The sequence below is a fragment of the Lagenorhynchus albirostris genome, chromosome 7 (genome assembly GCF_949774975.1).
Source record: "Lagenorhynchus albirostris chromosome 7, mLagAlb1.1, whole genome shotgun sequence".
In the NCBI taxonomy this organism is placed as follows: Eukaryota; Metazoa; Chordata; class Mammalia; order Artiodactyla; family Delphinidae; genus Lagenorhynchus; species Lagenorhynchus albirostris.
Window position 1 is genome coordinate 9,301,908 of NC_083101.1, and position 17,470 is coordinate 9,319,377.

Below are 17,470 nucleotides of genomic sequence, written 5' to 3' on the forward strand. Positions count from 1 at the left end.
AGGATTAATCACTAGCTTCCAGGGCCCCACATCACTTTCCATTTCCTCCTTAAGTGCAGGGTCAGGATGGGGCCTCAGACATTTCTGTAGCTTCAGAGGCTGGTAGAGGCTGTGGCCCAGAATAGATGAATGAATGAATGAATGAATGATGGATGGATGGATGGTACAGGCTGTGGGGAGGGGGGAGGTGAATGGGTGGATGAATGAGTGGATGGAGACACAGGTGGATGGATGGATGGGTGGATGGATAGGTGAGTGAAGGGACAGATCAGGCTCTGGGGACAGCTCAATGCAAAGGAGAGAAGACAGCTAGCCTAGGGACTCAGTTCTCAGGTAGGGGGCAGGTCATTCTGGTCTTCAGTCTTTGGAAGCAGCAGTGTGGGCTGTGGGTCCTCTGAATTCCCACAGCCTCTGAGCATGATGGTGTGATGGCCTCTAATCCGTGGTATTTAACTCATGGAGGCAAAGTGCTGACCCCAGGGCTTGTCCACATCACCCCTGTGAATGGTGAAATTATGAGTCGACATGTGATCTGTGTTTGTATCTCCATGCACAGACATGGGCAAGCTGGAGGTTCACACACTAGTGGCCTGTGTGGTGTTTAAAATAGTTATAAACATTGAAAGTTGAAGAGACTTTGCATAAAATGCCAGCATTTTCCAGATTTTATAAAACAAATAGGGGGCTATGGCGATTTTGGACCTTCATTCTTGCACCCCAACCCTTAGCCTCACACAGGTGAATGAAGGCTGCTTCCTTTAGAGAGAGGCGTGCTTTCCAGTTTGCCACAGTCCCCACCATTCCCTACGAACTGCCCAACCAGAGTGTCAACTGCCATTTTATCCCTGTGAGTGCATTTTGTGTGGGCACATGGGGACAAAGTAAGCAAGAAAGTGAAATATTTCTGCACCCATGACTCTTAAAAGTAGAAAGATGAAAGACAGAGAAGGCCATGCATTTTAAGGAAAATGGGGGAAAGCACATTCTGTGGTGGCACTAGGATTGCTGCGTGATTAATAACAAGCTGACTTCTCCTGGCCCCTCCCAGGCTGCAAGGCTGGGGGCCCAGCGGGTACCTGCGGGTGCAGCCATTGGTGTCGGCATGGGGCTCTGGGCAGGGCTGGGGGCTGACGGACGCCTTTGTGGCTGAATAAACGCCGGTTCTGTTGGCAAAGAGCCATGGGGGCTCACCCCTCAGTGAGTCAGCGTGTCAGAATTCAGCTGAATGTCACCTAAGAATGGATATTTGTATTTTCCCCCTCCTAGGTTATTTGTGGAAAATATTTAAAACAATGCCGCTTTCTGGCACTGATTTCTGAGTGGAAAAGGAGAAGCCGTGGATGACTCTGGGAACGTGCCCTACCCATTCTTTATCTTTATGGTAATTTTTTTACCTACGTGCTGGGCAACCTTCTAAGAGTTCAACTGGCGGGGTGGGGGGTATTACTTTCAAACTTGGGGGATGAGAGCTCCCAAAAGGACAGAAAATGACAGAAAAATCCTTTTATGATAGACGTCAAAAGACGGAATATTCATCTTGACCTCAGTTCTGCATGACCCAGGTATACAACTCATGACAGTATCCAGGGCAGGTAATTCTGTCCACCAAACATCGCTCCCTCATTTATATGATGAACGCCCTGGGCCGCTGCAGGAAGCGACCTGGTGACCTGGGTGGCGGCTGCTTGCTTGGCGACACCACTGCCGACAGAACCAAAGAGGGTGGGGGGGGAGGGGGAACGCAGACTCTCAGAATTAGGAACTCTAGTAATATAATCTACCGTATTAATATTCCTGCAGAGAAAAAATATGATCATCTCAATGGATGATGAGAAGACATTTATCAAAAGCTACCATCTAGGGCTTCCCTGGCGGTGCAGTGGTTGAGAATCCGCCTGCCAATGCAGGGGACACGGGTTCGAGCCCTGGTCTGGGAAGATCCCACATGCCGCGGAGCAACTAGGCCCATGAGCCACAACTACTGAGCCTGGGCGTCTGGAGCTTGTGCTCCGCAACAAGAGAGGCCGTGACAGTGAGAGGCCCGCGCACTGCGATGAAGAGTGGCCCCCGCTCGCCGCAACTAGAGAAAGCCCTCACACAGAAACGAAGACCCAACACAGCCAAAAATAAATAAATAAATAAAGAAAAGGTATTATGAAAATAATTTAAAAAGAAAGCTACCATCTAATCCTGATAAAAACATTTAGGAAAACAGAAATAGATGGCTAATTCTTTAACATGATAATAAAAAAAAAAGATATGTCTATATGCAGCAAGCCAAAATGCAGCATTATGGGTTAGTATAGAACTAGAAACTTCCGTCCAGACAAGGCGGCCCAGTGACCTCACCGAGCTGGCCGCGGTGCCAGGTGAGGCACAGGAAGAGGGACAGGAGGAGGCAGTGTTGGTATTTGCAGACGACATAAACTCTGGCCTGCGAAACTGAAGAAAAGCAACTGAAAAACCGTCAGAAACAATAGAAGTCAGTGGGAGAGCCAGCCCACAAAACGATGCAAAAGTCAACAGCTCTTTGATACATAAATGACAGAAAATATAATGGAAGAAAAGATCCTGTTCATGAGAGCCACGAAAACATCAAACACCTAGGAATAACCTACAAAGAAGGGTGCAGGCTCTCCACAAAGAATGCCCTTCCACTCTGCTGAGCGACAGAAACAAAGACCCGGGTGCAGGCTTTTCACCAATCGTTCCTCTATTAATCTATATGCTCAGTGCAGTCACAATAAACATCTAGAATGGAGAGTTTCTCCCCCTGAAAAGATTCTCAAGTTCAGCTGGAAGAATAATCATGTGAATATAATTAGAAACATTGAGGTGGGGCAGACAGGAGAACTAACCTTATATTAAAGTTGATTATAAAGCTATCAGATTCAAAGCAGTGTGGCAATCATAAAAAGAACAGAGATGAACAGAGTCAAGAAAAATGTCCATTGATCCACTTACAGATGGAACTGTCCGATAAGAGTAATACTGAAAACTCACTGAAGAAAGTAAACACTGTTGTGAAAACTGGCTAACACTTTAGGATAAAATAAAGCTGGATCTAGATCTTACCTTCTAATAAACTTCAGATGGATTCAATAGTTGAAAAGTATTTAATATTTTATATATATTAAATACTTGTGTTTTATATATATTAAAACACAAAGGGTATGAAAAAATATGGGCGAATATTTTTATCATCTTCTAAGTAGGACATGAAATCAAAAATAAAACCTTAAAACAAAGACAAAATTGCCCATGAAAAAATTAAAAACCATTGTATAGCAGAACACATCTTTAACAAGGTGAAAAGCCACTGGTTGAATGTGTGTGTGTGTTTGAACACAGGACAGAAAGGAGGTTGTTGCAAAGAACATAAAGAACTCAAAAATGAACGAAAGAAGCTAAATAAGCCAATAGAAAAAACTGGGCAAAGAGCACAAACAGAAGAGATTCACAAAAGAAATACAAACGGCCAATAAACATATGAAAAGATGTTCACCTTTAAATACCAGTGATGCTTAGCTATAGTGAGGACGTGGGAAACAGGTACCCGCTCACACACCACAGGATGGGGGAGGGGAAGTTTAAATGGGCACACTCTTTTTGGAAGGCAAAATGGTAATACCATGCATTCTTCTAAGAAACACCCAGGGTGCAAAGACACACATACAAGGAAATATATTGCACCGGTGTAATAGCAAATAATTGGAAACAACTCAAAAGTAAATCAATAGTGGATTGCTTAAATAAATTATGACAGTCATAAAAGGGAACCATATGTAGTCATTAAAAAGAATGAGGTAGCGCCAAAAAAAAAAAAAAAAAGAATGAGGTAGGTTTGTGTGAAATGACATGGAAGGTTGTGCAAGACACACCGGTCTGTGCGAAAGCAAGATACAGAATATTATGTCCAGTGTTGAACTCCTGTGATCTTTGTTTGACACGTGTGTGTGTATGTGTGTCTCTCCCAGGAGTGGACCACGGGGGACCCTCACCTTTGAAATGTTTCTGTAATGTGTGCATTTTAATAAACACGCACAACCTTTGCACTCGGAAAGAAAACACTAAATATTAAAAAATCGATTCTGATCAGCAGGGTAGCTGCTTAAGATGACAAACTGCCCATGATGTCTGCCACAATTTATGGGGAGAGAACTGATCTCGTCTGTGGCATCAAACAGTGGTTCCCAAGCTGTGGTCAGACTCCTGAAGAGTCCAAGAAGTGGAGGTCCCCAGGCTACTTCCCACATTTCAAAAGAAGCCTAACACTTCTTTTATGCGTTTGGAATGGCTATCCATTAAACTAATTCATTAGGTTCCTTTGTTTTTGGCTGAAATTATCTCAACTCAGTGTGACAGCTCTGTAAAAGTTTGATGGCAGCTCTATGTCTTTGAACAATATAAAAAAGGGGAGCGGAACAATATATAAGAAGGGTTAACTTCTATTTAATTAACTTTTATTTAATAAATGAAGTAGGCAAATTTCTTTCCCAAAACATATCAGCTTCCTGACTGAAAAAGAAAGAGGAAAAGATTCTGGGTGTTGAAAAATACTAAGTCTCACAGATAGAAAACACCTTATTTCCTGCTGCAGTTTAAGACCTGACCACTAGATGGTGCAAAGAGATCACACATTTTGCAACATCTCCCTCTACAAAATTCTTAACATTAATAAGCACAATGAAAGCTTTCCAAAAGTAGAAAGAATGAACAATTGTGCTGGGATATGAACATTTTGCTTTTATAAAATTGGACTCTGCCATTTCATTACTGATACAAAAATCTTCTGCCTCACTTTCTTCCTGCATATGCAGATCCCAAATCCAGTCTAATCTCATATATTGCAAGGGCTTGCAGAAGTCCATGCAAAGTGGATGTACAGAAGTTGGATTCAAAAATTCTTTTTACCTCGCGATGCCAAATGTGTTTCCATTAATTTCACCTCAATGCCATGACGTAAATGCTAGTGGAATCTGCCCCAAGCTAAATAAGCAATAAGCCCTATTTTTCAATACACAAACACATAAAGATGTCAGCTCAAACTGTTTACTAATTAACACTTAAAAAGACACAAATTAGATATGCGTGGCTAAGAGCAATTATAATCAAGACGAATTTCTCCAGTCATTTGGGAACTGAAAAAAATGCCTAATTGCTGGAACCAATGTTTTAAAAACTGAAATCACGCCAGTTAGCAAATATGTTCATTTAAAGAACATTCCACGTGACTACACTCTTGAGGATTGACTACAAACATAAGAACAAGGAAAATATTTAGGTATAAAATTAAAATTTTAAGCTCCTTTAGATTTATAATTTCTTCATTAAATATGTCTGCAAACAGCAGCCCATAAAAACCTGTAGCAATTAAGTGGTTAAATGAACTGCCTCCCTTGTCAGTTTTAAAGGAGTGATTAATATTAGATCCTCCCTTTACTAATTAGACTCTCCCTTGTCTTTCAGCCTTAAAGCCTAGTGAAAATGGAGGCTGTTTGCTCCACCAGGAAGTGTGGTGGGCTAACGACGCTCCCTTGCCTCGGTTTTGAGTGTGGTGCCCACCGAAGGGAGGGTGAGCACTGTGGTTTTCCATGGAGGGTCGGCAGCAGGTGGGGAAAGGGCTTTGTGTGCGGGTCTGGAAGGCACTCTGGATGCCTCAATCACAGGAATTGCCGGCTCCTATTTTTAGAGGCTTGCAGTGCTATGCACAAGGCATGGAATCTACAGTCCAGGCCACCTCTCCTGGCCACCACTCGTGAGACAAGGGACAGGGCAGTCTGTGAGGGAGGCGAGGCTGGGGATGGACGGGCCACAGGGGATGGTGGGGTAGTGGGCGGGGAGGGAGGATACACAGGCTGCAGGAAAGGTAACCGAGACACAGGAATTATTTTAGAAGCTGCTGCCCCAACTGAGGAGCTGGGGAGCTCTCACCCTGGCTGCGATGGGGCGTCCATCAGACGGAGAAACAGGGTGACTGCTTACAAGGGAAATAAAGAGCGGCTGAGACAGAGAACATTTATATGCCCATCTTCTCACTCCCAGAGAAGATGCTTCATCACGGGGTCGGCTGCGAAATTACACTTTTCCCGACTCTTGAACAGAGAGAACCTTTTGTTTGGGCAACAGGGAGGACAATAAGGGCTTCACTGGGACACAGCCCTCCGGGGTCACGGCCACCCTCCTGCAGAGCCAGACGGCTGCTCCCCGGGGCAAGGGGGCCAGGTCAGGGCCAGAAAGCACTCCCCCCCCCACCGCCGCCTTTGCTGCCGACAGCTGCCACTGGCTGCTCCCTGGTCGCCTCCCAGGGCAGAGGGGAGGTAAGCAAACACACACTCTCCTGCCTCGGGGTAATGTACATGGCAAAGCCCCTACTCTGAGCCTCGGAAGGTCACAGACGGCAGGAGATGTGGCTGCTAGAGGGCGGGGTCGGGCCGCCAGGAGGCTGGGCTCAGCGCTGGGGACCAGGAGAGGGACAGCTTCACAGCGGGAATTGGTTTACAACCTTGGCTTTTCTGCTTCAACAGCCCATGCCACCCGAGCGCGTCTGAAGAATTTTTTCCCCCATATCTGCCGGATGGCATGGGCACTGATTTTTATCATGACCTTCCTTGGGGGCCTTTCATGAAACGTAACCAGGTGCTGCGTACACCACGACTGCCGGGGCCTCCCGTCAGTGCCACAGCAGCAGCCTTGGGACCAGCACTCCGGCCAGGGTGGGATCCCTGGGCCTGCACGCCAACCTGAGAGGGGGAGGCCAGGGGACTTGCCCCAGGGTCCAGCCTAGGTGGCAGATTTGGCATGCTACCCTGGGGGGCTCGACTCGAAAACTGTGTCCCTCCACTATGCTGTGTTGCCTCCATTGTCTACACTGTCCACAAACGTCCCTGCAGACACCCGGTATCTACACACCCACGCGGCAGGCGGCTCCGGCCCACACGGCCAGCGAGCCTCGTCCCACCTTCCTGCTGGAGAGCCGAGTGGCACGCTCTTGCTTAAGCTCATCAGATTCTCGTGTTGGCGGGCTGGAGGTGCACCGTCACCCACTGCGGGGAGGCGACACCTCATCTCTTTGCATCTGTTACTCAGTTCACGGCGGGTCCGCGCTGTGGTGATGAGGGCCGTGGGGACAGCACTCCTGGGCTGGCTGTTGGTGATCCCTCGTGTCCCTAATCACCAAGCTCAAGGCTGATGGGGCTTGTTCAGGGGGTGACCTGTCCCCGAGGCTAAATGGTGGTGACAGGGCGTACGCAGGCTAAAATTCAGAAGCATCCCCCGGGCAGGGCAGGGTGAGTAACGTTCAAGTTGGCAGGGGAGCGGGCCCGCGCCAGTCCTGGACGGGAGGCAGCATGATGCCTTTGGGGCGAGCACTCCCACTTCCTCTATAGCTGCGGTCACCCAAGCCCAGGTTTCTGCTGTGAGCTGGGGTGACACCACGTCTCCCAGGGGGCACGGACAGATAAGGGAGGGGAGCGCCTGCCCCAGACAAAGCAGCCCCCACTGACGCTGGGCTCTCCCCGCTGCTTGGGAATCCCAGGCGAGATCCAAGGGGGTGTCTGGGATGGGCAACGGGACAGCGCAGGTCACGGTCAGCCCTGAAGTCTCCCGCCTTCTTGGGGGACGGCGCTTGGCTTGACAGTGTAAGTGTGAGGAAAGCAAACCCCCAGTGGAGCACCCCTGCCCCAAGACCCCTCCCCAAGCACATCCCCCGCCCCCACCAGGGCAGCCAGACTGGGAATGGAAAGGGGCAAAATCATCCTGACTAGGGGGACCCCCAGCTACTCAGGGCCAACCCACAGAGCCCAAGTGTGAGGCCAGGGGGCTGTGGGCAAAGCTTCTCCTCGGCCTCCAACCCTCGGAGCTACGCTGACTTCAGCGGCTAAAAGGGGAAAGTTCCAGTTTATTTACAGAGAAAATCCTCTGACCTTGTTGCAGGAGGAGGAGCCCGTTCACCAAAGTGTGTAGATGTCAATATACTAATCACCATTAAATGCACGTGGATGGCAGGTGGAAATAACTTTCAAATCCTCAGAGTAAATAAAAGTCTCCACGGCACCCTCGACTTCAGCGGTATCTGTAATGGTTTTACGCCCTATTTAGTGTTTCTAACCTCTCCCCGTTCCCCTATATTTTCTTTAACTCTAATTTCTTTCAACAGAGAACACAGACGTGTGCTTTTAACTCATCACTGAAAACAAGGAAGCAAGCCAAGCTTGGTCAACGGGGCTGTCTCTCCTCCGCCACCAGCAAGAGGGCAGCTCGCCGGGCTGCAACAGGACAGACTTACACCGACTCTCCCCGCTTCCTGTGGACCGGGGGAACAGTAGTAACAATGACCATGACCATGACAGCAGCCGCTGATAACTAACCGGGCAGTAGCCACAGCAGGTGCTATTCTAAGCCACTTCCGTGACTGTCTTGGTCAAACCCATAAATGCTTCAGGGCATTTTTATTACTGTCCTGATCTTACAGAAAAGGAAACTGAGACTCAGAAAGGTTAAGTGGAGGAACTGAGGATTCCGCCCCACCAGGCTCTGTTCAGAGCACCTGACCTCAAGACGACGCGTTCAAACCAAACACATTTTTGGCCCTTTAGTGGAGAAGAGAATTAAGAGAACTTAGGATGGTTTCCACCACATGTACTGGCTCTACACTGGGCTCTCTCCTATTTCACCCCGTCCTGGTAACCTGAAGGCCCGGCCGGGGTCAGAACCCAGGTCGACGGGCCTCCCAGGTACCACTGTCCCCATCAGCCCCAACAGCAGGACAGGGAGCAACAGACTTAACGTCATAACGGAGCGGATTTGGAGTATGACACGCTAGGTCTCAATCTTGTCTTGGGTATTATTATTATTTCACCTCTCAGTCTCAATTTCTGCCCCATGAAATGGGGAGGAACAATGCCACCTGGTCAACTTGGGGTGAGAGTCGGTGATGACGGAGGTAAAGCCCAGGCCCAGAGCGGAGCATGTAGCAGGTGCTTCAGTGAACGGGGCTCTGGTTACAGCCCAGGAGGATAGGCGGGGAGAGAAGGGGCGACATTCACAGCTGCCTCGTCTCTGGCACTCACCACCTACCCCACCTACCCAGGGTGATGAGCAACTGCTGTCCGCAGTGCTTCACACATCTATCCATTTAGTGTTCGTGAGACAGGTTCTACTGTTATCCTGGCTTTAAGCAGAGAGGGGCCGTGACCACCCGACCCCCACGCGCGCCCCTTAAGGTCTGTGTGACCTTGTCCGTCCTGAAAGGTCACAGGCCACGCAAGGCCCTGCTTCACCGCCTGCAGCCAGAGCAGGTCCCGGCAAAGGCATCCCACATAGGCTCGCTGGTGCCACCTGTGCGGGACCCCAAGCAAAGGCAGTCTGTAAGCGGACGGCCGCCTCAATTTTGAGCAAGGTTGACCTGGGGCTCCATGCCCATGTATATTTCTGGTGTGGTAGCCAGACATTCTTTTTCCTAAGTTTACCCCCACCCCCCAAAATCTATAGATGACAATCACGTTGGTTTTTATGATTTACTGAAAATCAAAGACAAAAGGGGACTTTTTTGTCTTGTTTTTGCTATGACAGGTTTAGAAATTTGTTGTACTACATTGATTCAATTTTCCTGGATTTCAGCCATCTTTCAATAATGCAACCTGCTTCTGCAAGCTGGGTACACAACAGAAAACCCAGAGGAACTGAGAATATTGAAATGGTTCTACCATTTCCATCTTTGAGACAAATGTGCCTCTCAGAGGAGAGCTGGCTGCAAGCATGTGACCGCTTAACAACCGTCCACATGTGAAAGACGACACACACGCTAACGCTGTCTTATGGAAGTGGGGAGACCACCGGCAGATCTGACCTCTAGCTTGATTCCATTATCTCAACTCTCTTTCTTCGGAGTTGTCACATGCGCTCCAATCCTGGGTTTCTTTCTTTTTTATTAGGAAAACATCCAAACTCTTTCGAAACAGGCGGCCAAGTGGCGTCTGGCTATCAAGCACAACGGAATGTACCGTGATCCTTCCTCTAAACCACGAAGAGCCTCTGACATTTCCCCAAACTCCTACTGGTGGCAAATGATAAAACGGGAGGAGGAAAAGCCAACTCTGCACACACACCCCAACCTCTACCTTCGTTACGCCATGACATTCTAAAAAAAGTGAAGCAGAATTGATTGTTCCGTGCATCATGTAAAACCTTCTGTCTTATTACTTTAAGTAATATACACATTAAAAGTGAGTTTCTTTTTCTCAGAAATAAACTTGAATGAAATGAAAATATTTTTCTCAGAGGGTCACCCCACACCTAGGTCCCTCCTGTTCCTGGAACACAAACCCTAATGGGGATGGGAGACCCTGGGTCTAGTGAGTGATGACCCAGGCCCCCCACCTGTCCCATGCTGGGAAGCTTGCTTACCTCTTTTTCAATTTCTGCCAGAGATTTGATGGTGATTCCCAAGAGATCAAAGGGCTGCATCTGAAAATACAGATCAAGTCATCCTTTTAAACGGCTGGAAACATGCTTCTTCCCATTTGCTCTTATTCACAATTGTGACACTTCAAACCCCCTTGTGATCTGGCGTTTTCTCCACTCCTTTTCCATGGGAACCATCAGTGTGACTATAGTGACGAGTGAGGGTAAATGGACCAGTAGCAGGAGCAGACTCAGAAAACCTGGCCGTCACCGGGGTCCCTTGTGGTGGGGACCCCGGCCTAGGCACCTGTCTACAGCAGCCGGGGGGCGGGTCACGGCTCTCCTGAAAGACCATGACTGTCACCAATAATTTCTGCCTCTTGTCTCTCCCTGCCCGCAGGAAAAGCCGGTGTGCTCTTTCTGCAGCCGCGGGGATGGAGGCGCCCACGGCTTCCCCACGCTGCCCTGACGTCCGCGTCTGTGTGCTGGAACGGGTCTAAGGAACTCCACGAGGCAGGCAGCCAATCTTCTGCCTGGGACTCCTTGGCATCAGAGAAGGAGCTGGAGGGAATTCCAGGTCTTTGAAAATGCGAGGTAAATGAAGTAACTGCCCATCAACTGTCGTTTAAGAAGTCAGTGGTGGTGGAAAATGGTAACACTGCATTTTAATGGGTACTTCTGTAACTTCATAGAGATGGGGACCTTTCTTTAAAAACGCTGGCTTTTCCAGACAGCATGAAAAATCAAATGCACATGGCAACAAGAGTCAGCTGGAGGCCCAGAAAAGCCTGGGCTGAAATAATGCACGGTGAGGGGTGGAGGGAACCTGGTCTCTGAGGTCCCTGGTCCGAGTCCCCTCAGGGATCATCGGTGGTCTGTATTCCCGAGGGGTACCAGCCCAGCCTTCTGCAGCCCAGGCCAGCAGCTGGCAGCCGGGGATGAACAGGTGAAACCTGAGAATCTCTGACAAAACCCCGGGGCCTTCATGGTTCTGAACTGCAGCCCAGAGGCGGGGGATTTCCTGGGAGGGGTGGTAGAAAGAGGCCGGCTCTGAGCCCAAGGACCTGGATTCTAACTGGGCTCAGTGCCCCTTCGTGATGCAGCAGCGGCAGGTTAATCACTCGAGCCATTTCCTTTCCGGTTACAAAGCGTTGCGGGAGGGCCCTGCCGGCTGGGCTGCTGAGATTAAATACAGAGAAGCGCTTGCACTGGGCTTGGCCCGAATCCGCCTGCCTGAGCACTTGCTGAGTCGGCAGAGCCCGATCTTGGGACAGGGCCACCGAATTAGGCGCTCAGCTCCTGGGGCTGCTCTGCCAGTAGCCACAAAACAGTTTGGCTTTCTCCTGCTGCCAGCCCGAGTGGTGCGAGAGCGGGGCTGCCTGCCTGAGCGGCCCGGGATCCAGCAGAGGTCCAGCTGTTGTATCATTAGGCTCTAACTGCCCCACTAAACTTTCCTGATTGGAGCCGGTGTGCAGGACGGAACAGCCTCTCCAAGGGAGTGGGCGGGAGAGGCGCCAGCGTCTCCATGGCAACGCGGCCAAGTGGAGTCAGCTGAAGTTACTCATGCTCCGTAGGTCAAGTCACGAGCGTTTTTCAAGATTAAGCTGCTTACCAGAAGGGTTCAGAGAAGGCCTATTATATTTCATGAAAATGGAAACTCCAGTGCAGGTCAAATCGCGAGCTGGGTGGTTTTAAGCTGGGTCCAAGAAAAACACTGAAGGATTCTTTAGCTGGTGCCCAAACTAGGGCCTTCACGTTTATTAGCTACTCAAAGCAAACTTCTGCAGAAAGGATTTTAAAAAGCCCAGAAAGCAGTCTACTGAGCCAGCATGGACCAGGCCTGCACAGCTGAGGGAGGGCCACTGCCACACTGGGGGGAAGGCACCACCGGAGAGAGGGCACGGGGGTGCCAGGCGGGGCCCGCAAAGCTGTGCGTGCTGGGTGCCTCTCACGATCTGGGTTCTGGCCCTCAGACCCAGCTAGCTCACTCAATCCCTCTGTCACTAAAGATGGTGCAAGGGCCCAGCCTGGCCTCAGTTGCCTCAAGTGTATCATGGGGTCCGTGCTAGCCTGCAGTGGGCGGGAGACCCACAGCTGCAGGGCACCCTGCACTAGCAGGCCCAGCCCTGCCACTCCGATGCCTGCGATTTAGAGCAGAGAACGTGGTCATCACGGAATGCGGCAATGACAATGGGGAAGTGAGGCAGCTTTCTTTCTGCTAGACATTGACTTTGTTAAATAAAAGATAACAGAAATTAGTAAGGTGAGCTTGGAAAGCAAGCACATTTACAGCCGGTGAAGTTCAGTACAATTTACCATCACATTTGAATCAAAAAGCCTTCGCTGCATCTGCGTCTGAGTGTGTCTGCTAGTCTGCCTCCCTCCCTCCCCACCCTCATCCCTTCTTTCACTTCTCAAACACCCACTATAGGCAGCATTAGCTGAAGGGGCCCAGGGAGGAACACGACCCACTTCCGGCTCTCAGGCAGCCCTGCTATAGGCTGCAGGGCTGAGCTTCCAGGGGCGGGGAGAACACGAGGACAGCAGTGATTCGGGCAGGGGCAGGGGAAGGGGAGTGGGGCAGAAGGGGAGGGCGATCGTGCTTAAAACTTACACTTTCTGGAACACAAGAAAACTTCTCTGAAATCATAAATGGCACACCATCCATTGCTGCAAAAGAAGAAAAAAAGAGGAAATGGCATTGCAGACACCACTAATGTTCAGCACCTTGAGATACTGACACAGACAGTACAGGCCGGTCAGGGCTGGAGCCGGCCGACACGTGCACAGGTGAGTGGGGCCGAGGGCAATGGGTGCCCAGGTACCAATCCTGCTCCTGGGAAGGACACACACCTGGTGAGCAAGGCAGACGCACCGCCGAAGTGCAGACGAGCTGTGAGAGCAGGGAAGGGTCCAGAGCCCACCCGGGGTCCAGCCTGTAAGCGGTGGGAGCCACCGAAGGGCTGGTGGCAGGACAGAGGCGCACGAGGGCTGAGGGGAGAAGGCCGGGCTGGGCGAGGAGGTGGGCAGTAAGCGTGCTCTTGAGATGTCCTTCCAGCTGAGCCTGATCACAGCCAGGCTGTCAGGCTCCCGGGAAAGGTCCAGGTTGGAGGAAGGAGTGGTTCTGGAGTCAGACAGCTGGGTTTGGACCCTGGCCACGGCTTTGGGTGTTGGGGGTCCGCCTGCCGATGCAGGGGACGCGGGTTCGTGCCCCGGTCCGGGAAGATCCCACATGCCGCGAAGCGGCTGGGCCCGTGAGCCATGGCCGCTGAGCCTGCGCGTCCGGAGCCTGTGCTCCGCGACGGGAGGGGCCACAGCAGTGGGAGGCCCGCGTACCGCAAAAAAAACCAAAAAAAACGGCGCAGCCTGCGGAGGAGTAGGTGTGAGCGGGCTGTGTGTGAGACTCCGCCCCCGGCGCCCAGGTGCTCGGCAGGCGGGGCTGCACGGCCACCATCGCCGGCTCCTGGTCCGCTTTCCTGGGCTGAATCGCGGCTCCCCCGTCTCCTCAGTGTTAACAGGACACAGAAGGGGCGGGAATGGGTCCTCAGCAAAGGAAAACGGGGCGGGGGTGTGTGTTCAGCGGTTCCTTTCCCACAGCCCCGCGCCCACCCAGTCCCCAGGTCATCGCTGTCAAATCACGGCCAGGAGCTGCCTCCCCGAGCGCGCCCTCTCCCGGGAGGAGCGGAATAATGACGTCAGTGTGGAAACCTCGGCACACGGAGGAGCAGGTCGCACTGGACCGAGTGTGACACCGGTACCCCGCAGCGTGAAGTCCAGGCAGCCGCGGGCCGTGGGGCGGGCGGAGGCTTCTCCTGGGGCCCGGTTTCGCCCTCAGGTCTGAGCAGAGGCCAAACCCGGCCTCCCTGGTCCCAGCCACTGGCGTGGCGTGGAGCGTCACTCCAAGGGCAGTGGCTTTCTGGTAAATTGTGGTCACAGGAAGAAACGGAGTGATGAGTTCCCTGGGAGGCGATCATCTCTGCCTCCCCCGACATCTAAGATGGGGCCCTCTCTGGTACACAAGTGGTGGACAATTTTTTTTCAGTCCTAAGAAATAAGAGTCACAGAAGCAGAAAGAAGAAAAGGAAATAAGAGAAAAAAAAGAAATCTGGGACAAAGCCTCTCTGATCAGTAAGACAAGCCACATGTCTCATTTTCAGCTACATTCACAATTTCTGGGAAGATAAACATGGAACCTTCTCTGGTAAGTTTGAGGAAAAGGCAATAGCACAGCTGGCCGCAGCTGCTGCACTGGAAACCTCCTCTTTTCCTGGGAAGCCTGCTTGGCCACGGGGCTCCGACAGAGACGTCTGTGGTCAGAGACCTTGCATCACGGAGGCCCTGCGACCTGCCGTCACTGCCTGGAAGAGGCCAGCTCCCCAGAAAGGCAGGGGGAGCCCACAGTGACCCCAACACGGTACAGCACACACGCAAAGACACGCATGAAATCTGAGCACCGTTGCTCACTTACAGCTGGGAAAACCCATCCCTGAACAGATGAGCCCTGAAAGGCCACGACGCCTTCTAGAAAGAACAGGACCAGGCCCACCCAGGACCCAAGGAGAGGCCAAGCTCCCTTCCCAGAAGTTGCCACCGTGCACTCAACGTGGCTGGGAGTCAAGGCTCACCCCATGCGGCACTCGGACCCCAGCCCCCTTTCAAAGGCCACAGAGGCAGGAGAGCACGCAGCACTGACAGCATTTCCGATCACTCACAGATTGGGGGTCAGAGCCCACACAGGCGCCAAGCGGTGACTCCAGTCTTTGGCCCTTCCATGAGGTATACATGAAATTTCTGAGAGCCAACCTGCTTCTTCCACACCAGGGCCTTTCACGGTTTTGACAACATTACCAGTCCCTCCCCAAGTGTCTAGCTGGCCCTTCTACCAGCTCCTTCCCATCAGACCGACGGGCCAGGAGGTGGGCTTGTGTGCAAACAGCCCCATCAGACCCATCATGGTCTTTCCGAAGCCACTCTTTTCTTGGCCATCCCCCTCACCGTTAAGGCACCGCCCCCATCCTGGCCACCCCAAGTCAGGCGCTAGAAGCCACAGCCTACTTTACCTCTTCTTCAGATTCTCAAAGCCCCCTGTTGTCACCTGCCCTGGCCCTGTCACTCTCTGCTCTCTGCACACGTGTCTGCACACACGCACCGCTTTCCCAGCTTCTCTCTGCCCAGGAGACAGACGGCAGGGCCCAGGGCAGAGCTCCCTCCCTGCGCTCGGGAAGCAATCAGACCCAGCGCTGGAGAGCGGTTTCCAGCGAGCGCATCTTTGCCCACGTCGCTACGTGGAGAACCCCGCTCGTTCATTCACTAGGCTTTCTGCCTTTGGTGTTTAAAGACCTCCTTAGGGTCTGGGGGTTTCTGGTAAGATATGGTGAAGATCTCCGTTCTCCCTGGTGACAGCTGTTTCCATCCAAACGTCAACACATGTTCAGACAACTGGTGTTCTGACAAGGTGGGAAGTAAGTGACCTGCAAAGGCCCGACTACCCCGGGAAATGAGAGACCTGGGGAGCACTGGGCGAAACTGAGGAAGGCTAGTGACCCCTGCCCAGCATGAGGCTGGCAGTCAAGCCTGCATACAAAGGGAAGAGACAGGAGGATTTCCAAGGTGGGGTGCTTACGGCCCCTCTGCACAGGATGCCCCTCCCCTTCACCCTACGTCCACCCACCGCCATCCCTCTGGGATCCGCTCAGAGGGGCCCCCTGGGTGCCTAGCCAGGGCCGCATCTCCTCTCCCGGCTGAGGGTCCTGGCCATCCGCGTGTGAGTCACCTCTGCATTCCTGTCCCAGCACAGGGGGTTCCTGGGGTGCTCAGCGCCCCCCATAATGGGGCTCCAGCCTGGGGACATTTGGAGAGAACAAAGGGAAGACGCCTTCCCGAGACTGTCTGCGAAGCAAGAGGCAGCAGTGAGGGTGGCCCTCCGGACTGTGGGGCTGATGCCCTCCTGGCAGGGTTTAGCAGCAGAGGAGACGGTGTGGAGAGCCACTCGGACCTAATCCGACCTCAAGGGGAGCTGGGAAGGGAGAGAGATGTGAACTTGGGGATAAGTTACCACTTTATCTTAGAGCTCAGGACAGGAAGACGGGCACAGCCGGATGCTCCTTGTATTCTAGACAGCAGGCTTTAACACTCTTGGAAGAAAAGAGAGTCCATAGGCTCCCACGGGCTGAAGCTCCTGACTGGGAGCTGGCTCAAGAGGAACAGTCGCCATGGTGACACGCCCCGCGTCCCTGGGAAGGGGAGCCAGAGTCCCCAGGAGCCAATGAGAGTCTGCGAAACAGATGATATGCCAACCAAGTTCCACTTATTTAAAAAATCTAATATGGCCAAGATTATGGTAGGCTGAGAAGAACATGGATTTCAGCAAAAGCACTTGACAAGTTTCCCATGTTACCCATATGGACAAGATGGATAAATACAGCTGGACAATGTTAAGGGCAGGAGAATCCATAACTGGCTGGACTAGACGTTCAAGAAGCTGATTAATAAATGGATGTTGACCTCAAGTGACCTCTCTGGAGGGTGCCCAGGGCACTATCAATTACTCTAATGAAGACACGCAGAGTGGGCTTATCCACTATGTGGCTGATGAGGACAGTCTACAAACTGGATAACAGAAGACCAATAAAGATCTCAAAAAGCCGGAGTCACGGGCTCAATTTAACAGATGGAATTTACTAAAGGTCAGTGCTAAGTCCTGTACTTTAAGTCCAAAACACCAACTGCGTTAGATGGAATGAAAGAGATGTTCATGCTGGAATAACAGCAGAAGACATGAAAAAAGACTGGTCTGTAGTTGAACAAGTCAACAGCGTGACTTGACTGTTTAGAAAGGGGGAGGGATGGCACTGTAAGGGACAGTGCAGCAGTCCTGGTGCCAGGCTGAGGGAGCTGCCACCTTGGTCTGCTCTGGGCTCAAGGGAGGGGTTCAGTGCTGGGATCGCACTCTCAGAGGGTCGTCCTGGGCAGCCTGCCAGATGGTGAGGGACCTGAAGCCAGCCCACAGGAGGGAAGGGGAGGAAGCCATCAGACCTGCTGCTCCAGGAAGGCCTGATCCCATCCA

At 51.7% G+C, this 17,470-nt stretch overlaps 1 protein-coding gene across 14 annotated transcripts in view; it reads right to left on the reverse strand.

Moving 5' to 3' along the window:
• Positions 1-17,470, reverse strand: part of MVB12B (multivesicular body subunit 12B) — a 205,426-nt gene that overhangs the window by 40,618 nt on the left and 147,338 nt on the right. For 12 of the 14 annotated variants that reach the window (XM_060154352.1, XM_060154348.1, XM_060154345.1 and 9 more), the window contains 2 exons: positions 13,019-13,074; positions 10,408-10,467 (listed from right to left, as the gene is read on the reverse strand). In XM_060154352.1, the coding sequence (XP_060010335.1) occupies positions 10,454-10,467; positions 13,019-13,074 (70 nt within the window). In that variant the 3' untranslated portion in view covers positions 10,408-10,453. Of the gene's footprint in view, positions 1-9,916; positions 10,055-10,407; positions 10,468-13,018; positions 13,075-17,470 lie in introns of those variants that run through there. The other 2 variants (XM_060154346.1, XM_060154353.1) reach the window with 2 other exon arrangements.